General features: G+C 40.7%; 1 protein-coding gene across 1 annotated transcript; it reads right to left on the bottom strand.

Annotated features, from left to right (window-relative positions):
- Positions 1-619: 619 nt before the first annotated feature.
- Positions 620-16,004, bottom strand: e2f2 (E2F transcription factor 2). The gene is made up of 7 exons (XM_074692168.1): positions 15,219-16,004; positions 7,116-7,215; positions 5,240-5,459; positions 4,651-4,812; positions 4,424-4,538; positions 4,115-4,307; positions 620-2,322 (listed from the first exon to the last, which is right to left on the bottom strand). The coding sequence occupies exons 1-7, from the start codon at positions 15,492-15,494 to the stop codon at positions 2,048-2,050; spliced, it is 1,341 nt and encodes a 446-aa protein (XP_074548269.1). The 5' UTR covers positions 15,495-16,004; the 3' UTR covers positions 620-2,047.

Below are 16,004 nucleotides of genomic sequence, written 5' to 3'. Positions count from 1 at the left end.
GATTTTTTTTCTGTCAACAAGCAATGCAAACGTCATTTCTGTCTTTCAATATCTTAAAATAAGACATTTCTGGTCTTTTCAGGTGAATGTGGCTCATATTAGCCCTTATAAAACAAGTTTCTTTATTAAAAGTGAGCCATAAACACTTGCTTAGATTTCAGTATTTCACTGTGTTTCCAGTGTTTTTAAGGTGCGTTTGTTCTACACAGAAAGGAAAATGTTGCAGAGGTTTGGAAAGTATGTGTTTTTGTTTTATTTATGTAAGGCCAGATGTGTTTCCACCCTGGTTCATTTAAAAGTCACAGGAAGAATCCAATCTTTAAAAAATGTTGGGATTTAGTAGTTTCCAGGCATGACAACTAAATAAAATAAAATGACAACAGAATTCAAAGTGTAAACAATGGCTTAAGTTTTTATTATATCATGTCAAACAGACCACACAATATTACAAAATATTAAGTGCTGCATGTCTTACAAAAGCAGTTTGTGCTGACTGTGGAAAAAAGCCAGCAAGAACTTTCAAAAAATCAGAAGAAGGTATAAATACAAAAACAAACTATGTACAAATACCAGAAAAATAATGCTCATTGAAAAACTACAAATTCAGAATTCACATATTTTCTCATCTACGTTGTAAAAACTCACACCCAAACACACCACGACACCCATTTCCCAAGCTGTCAAATACACTCACAGGCACACGTTTTCAAGTTTTGTTAGGACAGGACAGTTAGCTTATCTCTGCAGCAGAGAGGGAAAGCCAAAAGCAAAGAAATAAAAGGACAAAAACCCAAAACATTTGCATCAAATTTAAACGTCCAAATGTCTAAAACCCTTTGAGAAAACAAAACAAAAAATATTTTATAGGTAAAAGTCAGCGCTGCCCTGAACTTGGGCCAATGACTGACAATTAAAAGGGTTGCACCACTAGGGTCAAAAAGTTTCAGGAATTCAAATTTGACAAAAAAACACCAACTTCTTATTTTGGCTGCTCTGTGTAGGCAACAGAATTCATTTGATTCAAACAATGGAGAATTATCTCTACTCTAAACTCTGATTACATCAATTCACTGCAGCTCAAAGGCTGCATTTCATTCACTGGGGCTAATTTCCTTAGAAATACAACAGTAGTTTTACTTTATCAAACTACTCAATGACAAATCAACAGAGAAGCACCTTGGCTCGTAATAAAGCTGCCAAACCAACAAGAGCGACGTCACTCCTGTGATGTAGAGATTGTATTTGTTCAGAGTAACCATTATCAGATGTTAACTCTGGCACAAAACAGAAACAAAGCCCGATATAAAGCTTATCAAAGGAGAGAGCAAACCTGATCAGACAGAAACAGCATGAGAAACTTTTAAAGCAGATTTTCAAACAACACTGTTTGTTCAAACTATCAATGCTTGTTAATCTACAGGAAGTGGACCAAAATTATTCACAGCTTAAATCAATGAGTGTTGAAGATGTTAGGACTCTTAAAAACACATCTGGTCTTTCGTCTTTTACTCTCATCCAGTGATTGAATCCTGTAAAGCTGCCAGGCAGTTAAAGCTGACACAATACAAGGCTGCCCCCTATGGGTCAAAGAGTGGTACAAGCATTTAGACTTTGGAAAGAAGAAAAGAAAAAGAAATTCCTGAGTTGTCACACTGTAAACACTGCCTGACACCTGAACACATCTGATTTAGTTGCTGGTGATATGATATGATATGCATAATAACTCCTGTTATTTTATTTTAACACATTCTGAATATGTGAGGAAAATCAAAAACAGCTTCAAACAGTGTTCTCTAATGATGTGAGAATACACACATTGGTGTAAATCTCACAAAACCTCCAAGTCTGATCATTTTTTTACAATCATATGTACAATTTGATTTACTTTATTAAAATAACAAAGGAGATAACTCCTCCTGAAATCACTGACATTAAAACAAGTGTGGCATTAATAAAGAGTGATGGCTTCATAGTGTAATATTTCCTCGAGAAGGCATTTCATTAAATATCCCCTCCCTAAATTTCCTCCCCCTCATCAATCTGTACCTCAGCTCTTCAACAGATCACCCAGATCATACGTGTCGAAGAAATCCGACACTCCCTCTCCATCCTCCAGGCTCCAGAGATAATCGTCGTGGTCCAGAGGTGGAGAGAAGCTGACGAAGGGGGTGTTGGGGTCTGCGGCGAAAGAGGTGCAGGGGAGCTGGTCTTCTGTGATCTGGAGCAGGCTTGGGGGCAAACCCAGAAGACCCTCGACATCCAGCAGAGTGGAAGTGGAGGCTGCAGCAGAGGAGGCGGCTGGAGCTGCTGTGGAGATGTTTGCTGTGTTCAGGAACAGGGAAAAGGTTGAGTTTGATTTTTGTTTCTCTGTTTGATTTTTTTTTGGCTTTTACATTAGCTGTCTGTGTTTCATTTTCACAATACAGTTGACTACACTGATTTGCACAAGTTAATGTTGCCCGATTTCTTGAGTTGTTCGACATTTTTGGAGCAAGGCAACAAATACATCTTGTGCCTCATATGTATTGTAAAGCCTGAGTTGAAGGGAATTAGCATATCTTAGCTTATATGCTGGAGGTTGAGAAATAAAAGCCATTACTAATAAATCAAATATTTAATGATAATCTGTTCTGATAAATAAAAAAGGCTGAACAAGCCACATGCTATCTTAATTCTATTTAATTATGAAATTTTAATCTGTTTCTGCTTTTATAAGTTTATTATTCATTTATGTAACCTTTATCTTAATGCTAGGTGATTTTTCTCGATTGTCTTAGGGTTTTATCGTCGTATTGATTACATTTCATTTCATTGTCTTGGCTGTCTAATAGCTGTTTAATCGTTAACATTTATAACACCTTCAAGGTCTCTTCTTTAAAAGATAATGATAGCATTTCATCAGCTCAGCTCTTTTTTTTATTGTGTCTTTTATTCAGAAAGTTTTCTTGAACTGTATGTGCGTGTGGGGTGAAGATGGGGGGGGCTTTGGTCTTATAGAGTCTTTATTCAAAGTGCTTTACAGATTAAATCTATTGATTAATTGGTGGATTTTACCTTATTTAAATCTGTATACTCATGACTCCTTGAATGAATTTAAGAGGTCTAGAAAGTTCTTCTTGATGCTAATAATGTGATATTGTCATAAACTTGAAGCCTTAAAGTGATACTCCGGGATGGAACAAGTTGGGTCCTATCACAAGGTTTAGGGCAGAAATTACCCCTACAGCAGTGATTTTGTGCAGGGCGCTCGCACCAAAGACCCCCTCCCTGCTCCTCTGCTGGTTTCCTCTGCATTCAGACGGGGCCATTTTTTACTTGACCAAAAACACAAATTAACGGACTCCCACCGGAAAAATCTGATATCGGTCTGCATTGACGCTTTATTTAGAGAATTTTCAGCACGTTACTTTCACACAAAAACACCGCTAAATAAGGCTCTAGTTCTCATCGTGTCTCTTCGTCCTGGCAGACTACCTGCGTTTGTTTATATCTGACACGCCGTGCGCGCGGACTGATACACTAAGCGGCGAGTGCCTCGTAGCCAGCTGTGGCTCTGCAGCGGAGGTAGCGCCTTTTTACGACACGATGAGATGGACTTATCTTACATGCTACTTTGTAGAAACAACCAGCACTCACTCTAAATAATGCCTCAACTTGGTTTTGAAGAACACCGACATGAACATATAATTTTTTTGTGCCACAGGGGTCGTTGGGTCAAGTTTCTTTACAGCACAGTTTCCCACCTACTGTTGTATAAAAAATATGGCATGATGCTATGCTAGCTTTAGATTTTAGCCAGCAACTTTATTTCCTGAATTTCTGACAGTGTTAGGTTGGCTGACTTTTAGCAAGCTGCTTTCAGACTTCATGCTAAGCTAGGCTAAAATTCCTCACTTGAGTTTTATGTTAAATAACAGAAGTTTCTTAATCATATTAAGGAGAACAACTCTCAAGTGTTTGTGGTGCTGAGCTGTTATAGCAAGCTACCCGCCACTTGCAGATTTATGATGCAATCAGTGCTTTACACCCTGCTCATTGTCCGATTAAGGTGAATCATTAACCAGTAAGCTCAGCGATGAATGCTCTGTGTATAACCTGACAAAGCTGTACTTACATTCAACTGGCTCTTCTTTGACACAGTAGCTTGGTGGGCCCATTGGGGCTGGAGTACAGTGGGTTTGAGGGAAATCTTTTTTGGGGGTGACAGCGCTTTTCACAGGGCTGGCATCTTCAAGACCCTCCTCTGGACACAGGTAGACTTCTATCGGGCCGTTCTTACTCTTTAAATAGATCTGTAATGAGCCTTGCTGTAAAAAAAAAAAAAGATGTAGAAAAAGATGAGTCTCTATGTTTGAAATGCACCACTGTTTACAATCTAATATTTGCTTTTGCACCTTGAATATTAACTAAAATGTGTGTTTACCCCTGCTGTGTCTGGAACCTCCAGTTTGGTGTCAGCAGGTGCCTTCACAGCAATAACTGTCTGGTCTCTGAGAGTGCCAATGGAGCGGATGTCCTGATAGGTCACATAGCCCAATGTAGAATACTGAGTCAAGGATAAAACTGTGTCAAACACTGAGTGGAGATGTGTAAGAAGACAAATGAAACAATCAGGGAGGATGTGGAAACAGCTGTGGATCAAAAGGATATCTCTGATTATCCTCATATTCTGTGAGCTGTTTGAGCTGCGTGGTGCTGGAGTGGATCAGTTCATCCAGAGATCTCTCCTCTCGTTCCAGGACTCCGAGCTCTCTCCTCAGGGCGCAGGCCTTCTCCCCTCCACCTGCACCACCTTCAAATACATCTCCAACGCTGCAGAAACACAGACGTAAGAGGGATGATGTGAACGCACTTCAATTTTCTGTAGATGTCATTTAATTTTGTAAACACTGTACAAAACAGTGTGCCACTCAGAGTTGCAATTCCCCCTATAGCCACTAGGTGGAGATTGAGTCAAGTCAGGAGAGGAATCATTACATTTTTTTTGTGATGTAAGCTAGAACAGCTGTGCTAGTTGCATTTGTGGGGTTAAAATTCTCAGTCATGGATAACCAAAACCACATGGATGATTTTATATTCAGCTGACAATTCTGTCCACTAAACTACTACCAAACAAATGTTTTGTTTTCATCACCATCTCTTTTAAAGTGTCCCAAGCCAACACTTGAATAAATAATAATTATAAAAGGTCCGACAGAAGTCTTTCTGCTTGCGTCATGTCTTTTGAATTTGCACTCACAGCCATTGGATGTTGTTCTTCGACTTCTTTCTGATGAGCTGGACTCCCTCCAGGACATTGGTGATGTCGTAAATGCGTCTCTTCTGGACTTCCAGGACCTCAGTGGCCCAGTTCAAGTCAAGTACCCCATCAGGAGACTCAGCAATCAGACCCACAAATTTCTTTGTCAGAAGTCCTAAGGAGGTGTCGTATCGTGTCCGCTCACCTGGAGATTTGGGAGCTGAGGAAAGGTAGAGGAGGAGTTAGAAAAACCCAACCCAGAGGAACGGAATTAACTGAGTGGATATTTACCAGAAAAGGAACTAAACTATCAACCTTTGATGTAGTTAATATATGTTTAAGGACGTGAATATAAAGTTCCTGTATACAAAGATATTCCGAGTCATTTACCAGACCTGAACACGTACAAAGAATTCATTATCGTACCTTTGAAATTAGTCATTAAGACTTCCTCTTACAGTCTCGATGTGACTTGTTTTCTGTCGTGTAATATTGTTTGCAAACATTGCAACTTTAGGGCCTGTGTCCACTAACCACATTCATATCAACACGAGAGCACTTCTCATCTGTGTTTATGACAACAACATTATGAGTCCCAAAACACTTCTGCTTCCCTGTGTAAGGGACATTAAGATTTTTGAAAAAACACTGTAGGCACCATTCAGAATTATTTTTCTTTGATAGAATTTCACAAAGAAGTGTAGACGCAATGGTTGAAGTTTTGTTACAGCATTAGCAGCAAGCTAACAACCAAAGAAACACTGGGTATTTTTTCCTGTGCTCAGAGCACTGAAACAGCTGAACTGAATTTTATTCTTATTATTTAAAGAAAGATTATGTCAGTGCCAAAAATTGCCACTAGTGGACATAAGCCCTAGCAGGATACAGATGATCAGTCTGTCTATGTGCTGTTCCTAAGAGGTTGACATTTCTTTAGCCTACTTTAATCTTCTGCATGAAATAGACAAGGGATCAGCACTTCTAGCTCAAATATGATTTGATAGTCACTGGCATCTGTCTGGCACTTATTCAAATGTAATGCTGAAACAAACACTTATGCCTCAGTAAAAAGTAGTTGAGTAATGAATATTTGAAGCTTTAAGGTCTACATAGCCCTTTACCGACACAGAATTGGGTAATCTGACTTGCAGTTCCTCACAAACTGCTGAGCAGGAACGTGTTTTGTGTAATTAGTACGGCCGTACACTTCTTTCCCTCTGACAACTCTTTTCTATTTTTCCTTGTAATAATTGTACTTTTGCTAATACACAGTAACATGTGTTAGCTTTAATATAACAAAATATGATCAAAACCCTTGTGTAAAAGCAAACAGAAAACACAGCAGGACCTGAAACAGATGGTCTGATGATGGTATAAACTGCACTGTGTTGTGGAGTAGTATTGCACCACAAACACACTGATTCAGAGGTATGTTGTGCTCCTGACTGTGTCTGCCACTATTGCATAGGGTCGACACTGAAGAACAAACCAGGCTTTAAGCTATCCTCCCTCCATGTCCTCTTTACAATGCTTGGCCTACACACGCCTCTTCCTGCTTTCTTTGGACTCAAACCATTGTAAAGAAGTGGACGACTTCCTGGCTTATCTCTGCACCGAGAAGTACTTTACAGCTCTTTATATAATTGAATTGTTTTTATTACGACTCAATTGTTTACTACATTCCAATGTTTTTTTAGTTAAAATTTAATTTTTTAGATTATTTCCTCCTTCTGAAAGTGGATGTTTTTTAATTGCTTATTACATTTTTATTGAGAAAAACCTAAAGTGTAGCACTTCAAATGTAATTAACAAAGCTTTGCATTTACTAGTTCTATCACACATTTGATCCTTTTGACAAGTGTCATGTTAAACTCACTTCTTGGACTTGGTATCCTGGCGGCGATGCTGCCTTTGCCTTTGGGTGTGCGGAACTCTGGCATGTAAAGAGGGTCCTCCAAGTCCAGCTTCCTTTTAGCCTTAAGAGATGGGAAAGAGTGCGTAAGTGCCTTTAAATTAACAAAGAACAAAAGCAAAGTGGGATATTCTTGTAGTTGCAGGGTTCACTGATCATTCAGTCATGATAAGAATGGAAATGTCACTTTTTTTTCCCAGTTTGGACTCTTTTCTACATGTGTGATTGAACAGAAACAATAGGCTTCCCTTCCTGGCAGATCTCATTGGTTTTACATAATGGAAAGTTAAAGTTAAGTCATGAGAATGAAGTGTGTAGGGCGAGTTGGGAAAGCGTGACATCAATGCCAGTAGAAGTGCTAAATAAGGGGTTGTTGAATAGTGTCGTAAATGTGCCAACAGCTCTCAAGTGCAGGAACAAAGCACCCCCCTCACACTTTCCCAAGCACTGTGAGAGGGGGCTGATCTCGTATGCGAGTGTGTGTGTAGGGAAGGGGGGGATGATTGGCTCTTGACCCACTGCCTGCAAAACGCGAGGAAATCCCTGGATTCACTCAATGACCTTTCCTCCCCCCTCTCGAGTCTCCCAACCTCCCCCTTACACCCAAAGCTCAACACTCAGCCCCTCCACACACACACAAATGCGCGCTCATACACACGTAGATGATCTCTGTAACAGTAAAGTATGACACCACCACTGCAAACGAAAGCACTCACATGACCTTGGATGATAATAGCTAACAGATATCTCAATCATGTGACCAGTGACCTACATGGGCCAATAAAAACAAAAGTGAAAATCAACCCAGGCTCTCTGTCGAGATTAAGAAATGACAAGTTGCACAAACTGGCAACACCCTAACTGACCAACAAGCATCCTGCTGGCTAATCTTTAACTATGAATGAGAAAGTTAGCGGTTGATCTGAAATTGATCTTTGTCACGCATGGAGCCTACACGAAGCACCCTGGTGACTTTTACTGTGTTCCATTTGTAGTTGGAAGTCAGAATTTCTGAGTTCTGAGTCGGAACGTCCAACTGGAACGCCCTGTGAGGTCGAAATTTTGGACTTGGAAGTCGGAGCACCCACACCACCCCCGAGTTCCCAGTAGTAAATTTTGAGTTGAGGGGAATACAGTAATTAAGCTCCTGTTAGATTCTGTTAATTTTAGAATTTCTGACTAGTGTTTGTCGCAAAAAATTAGCCAAATGTATAGTATTATTCAATGTTATATACAGAAATACTGCTGTTAAGACAAGTTTTTAAGACTTGGCATCTGGAACGCTGAACTCGGAGATGACGTCGTTCCCACTCCCGACTTCCCAGTTCTAAGCACAAACGGAACGCAGCATTCACTCCATTGACCTCACCACCTTCAAATCCAGATTAAAAACACACCTCTTTCGCACTGCTTTCAACCAATAATCCTGTCTTAGTCTATTTTCAATGCACTATGTTTTTACCTTGCACTGTAACCTTTTGCTTTTATCTGTTTTCTATTGTTCACATATTTTTTACCTGCACTTTTAACTTTTTATGTAAAGCGACTGAGTTTTTTGAAAAGCGCTCTATAAATAAAATTTATTATTATTTTTATTATTATTATTATTAGCGCTGGATTTTAAGTCATTGATAGCATCTGGTAACTCATGTGTCTGGGGATGGGTACCTTTCACATTTGAAATGCTACAGTATCGATGCCCAGTACCTGGCGACTCAATGGTACCAATTTCAGGTACTTTCTTGTGTTTATGTGGTATAAAAATATCAATTTGTTCAATAATAAATTATAGTTTTTTTTTCAATTTAACATATTCATTCCTCAGTATATAACCTTGCAATGATGTGTTCATGTCCAGCATGGAAAATCACCTACTCTTCCACTCCCCCACAGTCAAAAGGATGCATTTAGGTACCTAAACATGGTACCTTTTGATTTTACGTGAATTGGTACTTTTGACAGAATTTGCTCGGTACCAATAAAAGTACCTAATTGGGTACTCATCCCTACATGTGTCCTGTCTTGTTCTTTTGGCTCCATAATACCCCATAAATGAAACTATTTGGAATTGGTAGTGATTCTGGGGTGAAGACTCTATTTCCCATGAGCACTATCACTGAGTGTTGTAAAGACATGAATCTTTCCGAGATGCCCATTTGTTTTGGAATCTAATCAAGTAGGGCTGGGATGATATGCTATTTTTGGGATTTGATTCTATTACAATTTTTGGGGTGCCAATTCGATTTAAATTGCAATTCTTTGATGTTTACAAGTTTTTTTTACACTAGAACATATGAAAAAGTTAAAAATTAATGATGATAATGTCTACGGGCTATATCAAGAGCTATATTTTCCCATAAAATGCACATCAAGTGAGTCAGAGAGAAACATTTCACCCTCTGTAGCAGAAAAATGGTAACTTTTTTCCAATCCAGTTTATTAACAAAGACTGAAATTAAGAATTTTAATTAAAAAAAGGTTTTTTTAACAGAGTCCTAATTCTGATACCGTCCAACAAAAAATTCACGACATGTCAATTTTTGATTATTTCTCCCACCTCTAAAAATTAATAGAGAATGGATTTTTTTTTTGACACTGCATTTTTGTGTCTAGGTAATTTGTTAATGTGTGCTGCTGTTTGACAATCGACAGGCTTGTAACATAGTTTAGTGGACAGAAGGTGATCAAGCGATCTTTTACATGCTACATACACTCAATGCAACACAGTCACACATGTAGCATTAGTGAATCTTGATTATGTCCAACCACTGCTCATCTACTAACTCCACCCTCACCAAGCAGAGCACATGTAGCTCCACTTTTTGATTTAGGATTCTGACAGGGACGAGGAAGGTGGTGAAGTGACCAAATGTGTGAGACAGCATGGAGATAATCAAAGCTGCAATTGTCCCACTGTGCTGCATGACATGTCCACCTGTTGCATAGTGACATCTGGAGCAGTGCAGTGAGGGTTTGTGCTGCTGGCAGAGCAGCTGGACTGAATCTTCAGTTCAATACAACGAGGAGCTGCAGTGAATGAAATGACAACTTTACTAAGACCACTTGTGTGGGACAAATCTCCGACACTGGCAGCTTTGGTGGCTTCCAGCACCAGGGGTTGAAAGAGGGATTTGGTTGGAGTAACAGCTGCCCTGTAAAGAGGGAAAAGAGTCACTCTCTTTCATGTGATGGTTCTTTCTCAACCCTGCCAAAAAAAACTGCATGCAAAGCATAAAAGCAAGGTTGACTTTAATGACCCTAAATGTGGAATTCAAGCAACCCCCTGTCTGCATTTTCCAGGCTGATGAGTCTACAAACAGAGTCACAGCCACAGGCATGATGACGTGTTGTTAGAAGAGTCCCAACCGTTGCAGCCTGCAGCTGTATGGGTTAAGATGGGGGCTTTGATACTTCGCTTTTTGCATGTGGGATTCTCTGAGGTGAATCATACTTATTTCACAAGCACACATCTTCATTTCTGAGGTCTTTCTTTTGCTTACAGAGACAGCTAACCAAAACTATAAATCTGATCTTGTGAAGAACATAGTAAGTAAAGCTCTTATTTTTCTTTTATCATATAAATGTGGATACTTGGAGGAAAGTGCTGTTCAGGCGACTTTCTGCAGATGAACTGAGAAAGGCCAGAGTCAAACCCTCCTTTAGCTCTTTATCTCCCAGTCTTCGCTGTAACCTCACCCCACCGGCCTGCCCAGTTACACCCAAGCACTGCACGTGGCCTCCTCTGTTTGCTGTACATTCTTTGGCTCATTCCCGCCGTCTCTGCGGCTGTGGCGAAATGTCCACAGTAGCATTTCACACACACAGTCACAGTCACAGTCACGTGAAGGACTTCTGCAGGCAGAACAAAAAAAAAGAACAACAAAGCTTTCTGTCAGGCTGCATGGGACTCGGATTCCAAACCCAGCCAAGGGCAAGTTGCAGTTTGCCCGCAAATATCTCCTCCTCTGTACACAAACCCCTCAGTGCCACACCCCTGATGAAAAACAATGTTGATGATGAGAGGTAAAAGAAGAAGGGTGGATCCTGCTGCCCATTTGGGTTGTTGATGAGAAAGAGGACTGCTTTGAAATGCAAAACTCCCCTACAGAGGACACCAAGCAGCAGGGGAAGCTTCGGCCTGGGGCTGGGGTAAAACAAGGTGAAGGAGTCCATACAGTTGGCAATGTGGCCAATGTCACACCCGAGTGTCATCAGACTGAATGGGGAAGCTGTGAAGAGTCTCAGGAGCCAGACAGGGACTCAGCGAAGAGATTTCTTTCAGGCAAAGGTGGTCGAAACAATATTTCAAGTTTTTTTTTTCAGATTGTTCACATTCCATGTAAATCTGGGAACACTGCACATGTGACACAAGCACGAGGAATAAGACGGACATTGTTTGTAGTGTGTGTTAACCAGATGCATCAAACCTCTTATACTGCTCTGTTTATGTGAGACAGACGGATCATTCAAGTGTGCTGCAGCTGAGTGAGGAGGAAAAGATTCACCGTACACCTGGGCTGAATCCTGTTACACATTTACATCACTTGATATCTGAGAGGAAATATGACCCAAAAGATAGAAAAACACATCTAAGATTTAATTAACCCTGTATACTTCACCTTTATCGAAGCAAGCTAAATCACTAACTTGAGAGCCTTGCAGCATCACTCACAGTCTTTCAAATATTAACTTTTTGAAAGCACGTGCCAGATGAGCAAACTTCAGAGTATGAGATTATGTGAGGCTGTTCTTTTTGTACCTAAAGAAGCTCAGACTTCAAAGGTGGGCGAGTATCCTTCAACACAGAGAGAGAAAAACTTAAGTACTGTGGTTTTGTTGTTGTTTAAGTTGAAGGAAGTGAGCTGTGGATGAAGATGCTGCACTTCCTGTAAACATGAGACCCATGAGTGAACATGAAGCGAAGCAGCTGTGTCAGCAAATAAAAGACAAGACGCTTTAGCAGGAAAACTTTGTATAGAAGACATTTTATGTACAACAGAAGACTTTTTCTTCTTCTGTGAGAATTATAACTTGTTCCTGTATCATGGGTACATGAGGAGGGCAATATGCACAGGGTACGTGACTCTAAAGGTCAGAATACAGCATGTGCAGTCATCTTTTCTTTGAACATTCAGGTCAGTGCCAGATATATTAAAGCTCTAACATAAAAGGCTTACAGCCATGACTTCCTCTACCTCAGTATTTAAGAAAAAACTCTTGAAATTAATCTACAAGGTGACAGCTGTGAAGCCTTTTTAGAAAGAAGAGAAAGGAGGAAAGAAAAATCTCCTTACAGCCCTCAGTGTGGCTGTCATTTTCATAAAGGGGGCTCAAAAAGGATTGGGCCTTTTTCTGGTGTGAACAAGACAGAAGTGTCAACCATCACATCCTCGGAGTGTAATTTTTGAGACTTTAAGGTGCTTTTCTGCTACATTACTGAAAGTTTACTTCACTCGATGAAATGTTCAGGGGAAGTTTCATAATGATGGGACTTTGGGACTTTTGAAACCTGACCTGCAATTTCAAAAGTGCATCAGCACTTTGCATTGAATCTCTCCTGCAAACAGGTGCAGTGTTGAGAGCAAGGAATGTTTCAAGGTGACTATTTTTCCCAGTCTGCTAGTAAAACATTCACACTTGGTTTGTGTAGTATTCTGTCAGTTTAACCAGAAACAGCCTACATGCAATTTTATCTGAGATGTCATCCATCATCTGTGCATGTTTAGTACTACAGAGGCTAGGATCTACAACCCAGCATGCACTACAGCTGCTCACCACACAAGATGTGACTAGGGGGCTGTTTACACGACAATGGTTTTAGGGTGAAACGCAGAAGTATTGTTGTGTCTCAGCCTCTCGTTTACACTGAAATATTGTTTTAGTCGACCTAAAACACAAAGAGTGGAATTTTTCTGAAACGCTGCTGACACCGTTGCCGCGTAAACAGTTAGCCGCTATTTTCAGTGGAAACGCTGACGTTACGCTCAGCTTCGCCAAAGCACATACAACAGTAACATTGTTATGATAGTTGCAGACAACCGTGTTATGCTTGTGCTGCTCAATCTGCTGACTGTTTTTCAACTAAATGTGCATCTGTTGCTCCACTTCAACACTTAGTATTCACCAGTACACCAGATGATCGGCTCAACTCTACTTCGATGAAGACCTACCAAAAGCGGCTTCTGGACAAGACTCTTATAGCACCAACCTCAGGCCTGGCAGACTTACTACAGCGTTTCTGTGTACACTATGTTTTTCACTGCGTTTTGGTGTTTTTGGATGAAACATTGTCGTGTAAATGGAGCCTAGGGATGTGTACCGTATTAGGTACTTTTATAGGTACCAACTGAATTCTGTCTGTAGTACTGAGTACTAATTCACATAAAATCAAATGCTACCATGTTCTGGTACCCAAACATATTCTTGTGACTGTGAGAGAGTAGAAGAGTAGGTGATTTTCCATGCTGGACTTGAACACAGCATTGCAAGTTTATATTTTGAGAGATAATACATTAAATTGAAAAACTTTGAGATTTTATTATTGAACGAATTGAAAATTTATTACCATATAAACACACAAAAGTACTGTTGAGAACCAATACCAGTTGCTAAGTACTGGGTATCAGTGCTGTATTGTTTCAAAGGTATCCATCCTTAGGTGTGACCAGCTTTTTTGTGATATAGTGACATAATCATTGGTGATTTGTTCAATTCAGCCTAGTCAGAACAATGGTCTGTTGATAAACGTGCATATTAATTTTGGGAACATTAATTTTACACTAACACTGATATGATCATAGCAATATAAACTCCATTTAAGGCAGAGAAGGAGAATGAGAGACATAGTGGACATCACCACTATCAGGAAGAAAACAGCTGGCTCCTTATCAGTGACTTGTCCCTATCCAGTGATAATAGCATAGCTCTATAATAAACCCTGATAGACCCTCTGTTACAGCCTTTCCTGTAACATATTAAGTCACAGAGCTGGATTAAAAACACGTGCCTAAGCCAGCCAGCCAAATTTAGTATCAGAGTATGTGATGTTTAAAAAGAGTAAAGACTGTAGTTACTGTAAAGTCCACATTGGCATAAAAACAGGTGGTAACCTATTTCCCACTTTACTTACACCCAACTAATCCTCTTGAGGGGCCTATTAGTAAATACAGACACCAAGGGCTGGGAGTTAACCTGAGACCTGGAGACCCTAGCCTGCTCACCCTCTAACCCTTAACCCATTTAGCCTCAGAGCCATTCAGTAAATCTAAAAGGACTGCAAGGTTTAGAAAGAAGAGGTCAACGCGTAACAAGCAGCAGCAGGTGTGGGTCACAAACTGGATGCAGGGTTTGAGTCCATTACTAACAGCTTTTCAAGTATGCATACTGTTTTTACATCGAAGCAGTTGGGTCTTACATTAAAATAAAAGTATGTTTTCCCCCGTTCAAAGGCTTGATTATACTCCATGGAAAACACAGCAGTTGTTAGGCTGTGACCTCTGACCTCCACCTCCTGCCCACAGTGATAGGAGCAGGTTACACAGGTCCTGTAAAGTCATGTATTGCCTTAAAGACAGGTGCGGCTGGAGCAGCTGTCATGTGGGCGTAATAGCAAAAAAAGCTGTTCATTGGAGCAGATCTGTGTGTGAAAGCAACAGGATAGTTGAATGCTGTGTTTACATTAGTGTCCTCGACCAGCAGGTCACTGTGGGGGTCCACTCATCCGGACTTTGGGCCTCAAACATCCTTCAAACAGTATCACCCCTCCTCATTATTATCATCATAACCATCACACACACACAGTGGCTGATATTGTCCTGCTGCAGCTGCACTGCGGGGGAAAGATGTCACACAAGTTAACATGGCAGACACACATCCAGCAGCAGGCACACTGGCTCCTCTGTGGCTTATCACGTCAAAACATGTTTGAGTGCGCTGTGAATCCTGCTAAACATGCATACCAGTGCTAATGAAGGATTATTCCTCCCACATACAGCCGCATAACTCACGGTACAGCACATCTGAGAGACGAAAAGCGTGTATATGTAGTGTGTGTGCTCGATGCTTTACCGGTAGCCGCCCGGAGGATGATCTGATGGGTTTAGCTTCAGGTCCGTTGGGGGTTGAGTACAGGCTGTGGGCTCTTTGTTCGGCCGCCGTGGTGTTGCAGATCTGTGTGAAATACCCGGCCGGTACCGTGTTCATTAACGGGCTGGAGAGCCCGCTGCCGAAGAACTCACTCTTCAAGCCTCCGGTGGATAAAACCTTCATTTTGTTCTGAGAACAGGACAGTCCCACAGCCGGCCGAGTCGCTGCCGGAGAGACGCCTTTAGGCATCCGCATCATTTTCCTGAGTAAACTGAATTTAACCGGATTGGTCAAGCAGAGGGAGAACTTTGCTAGCTGCTAAAAGCACCACACGCTTTGCAAAAATGTGGCCCGAAGTACAAAAATGACTGCTTGCACACGCTTTGTGTGGTGATAAATTTCTAACATGTGAATAAAAATAAAGGATAAAGGCGCAGATTCATTCAATTAAAATGACCCATTCAATGCAAAACTTGAAAGTCTTCTGTATTTTTTCCGGTACTATTTTCGTCAGGTAATGTAGCAGACCACTAGTTGTTGTTATCCTTTGTCCGGGAGGAAAGAAGCATAACTAGTTAAATGCCTGCTTTATAAATATACATGCGCAAACATCCACTAATTAAAGTCCAGTCCAAAAAAAAGGCTTCAAGGTTCCAGAGAAAGTCGGTCCCACCTTCAGATTTACGGCTTGTTGTGACTCCTTCTGATGCGGAACTCGACCCGGTCTGTGCCTCTTGTCTGTCCACCTCAGAGCTTCTCTCTCCATTC

The sequence above is a fragment of the Halichoeres trimaculatus genome, unplaced genomic scaffold (assembly GCF_033239565.1).
Source record: "Halichoeres trimaculatus isolate MK-OKI-2021-1 unplaced genomic scaffold, fHalTri1.1 fHalTri1_scaffold_17, whole genome shotgun sequence".
NCBI lineage: Eukaryota > Metazoa > Chordata > Actinopteri > Labriformes > Labridae > Halichoeres > Halichoeres trimaculatus.
The sequence above is the reverse complement of the archived record's forward strand: the minus strand, read 5'-3'. Positions and strand labels throughout refer to the sequence as shown.

Coding starts and splice junctions, on each gene's coding strand:
- e2f2 (XM_074692168.1), bottom strand. CDS start 15,494: ATGATGCGGATGCCTAAAGGCGTCTCTCCGGCAGCGACTCGGCCGGCT. Junction 7,216..15,218: donor CATCCTCCGGGCGGCTACCG/GTAAAGCATCGA, acceptor CCATCTCTTAAG/GCTAAAAGGAAGCTGGACTT. Junction 4,539..4,650: donor GAATATGAGGATAATCAGAG/ATATCCTTTTGA, acceptor TCAGTATTCTAC/ATTGGGCTATGTGACCTATC.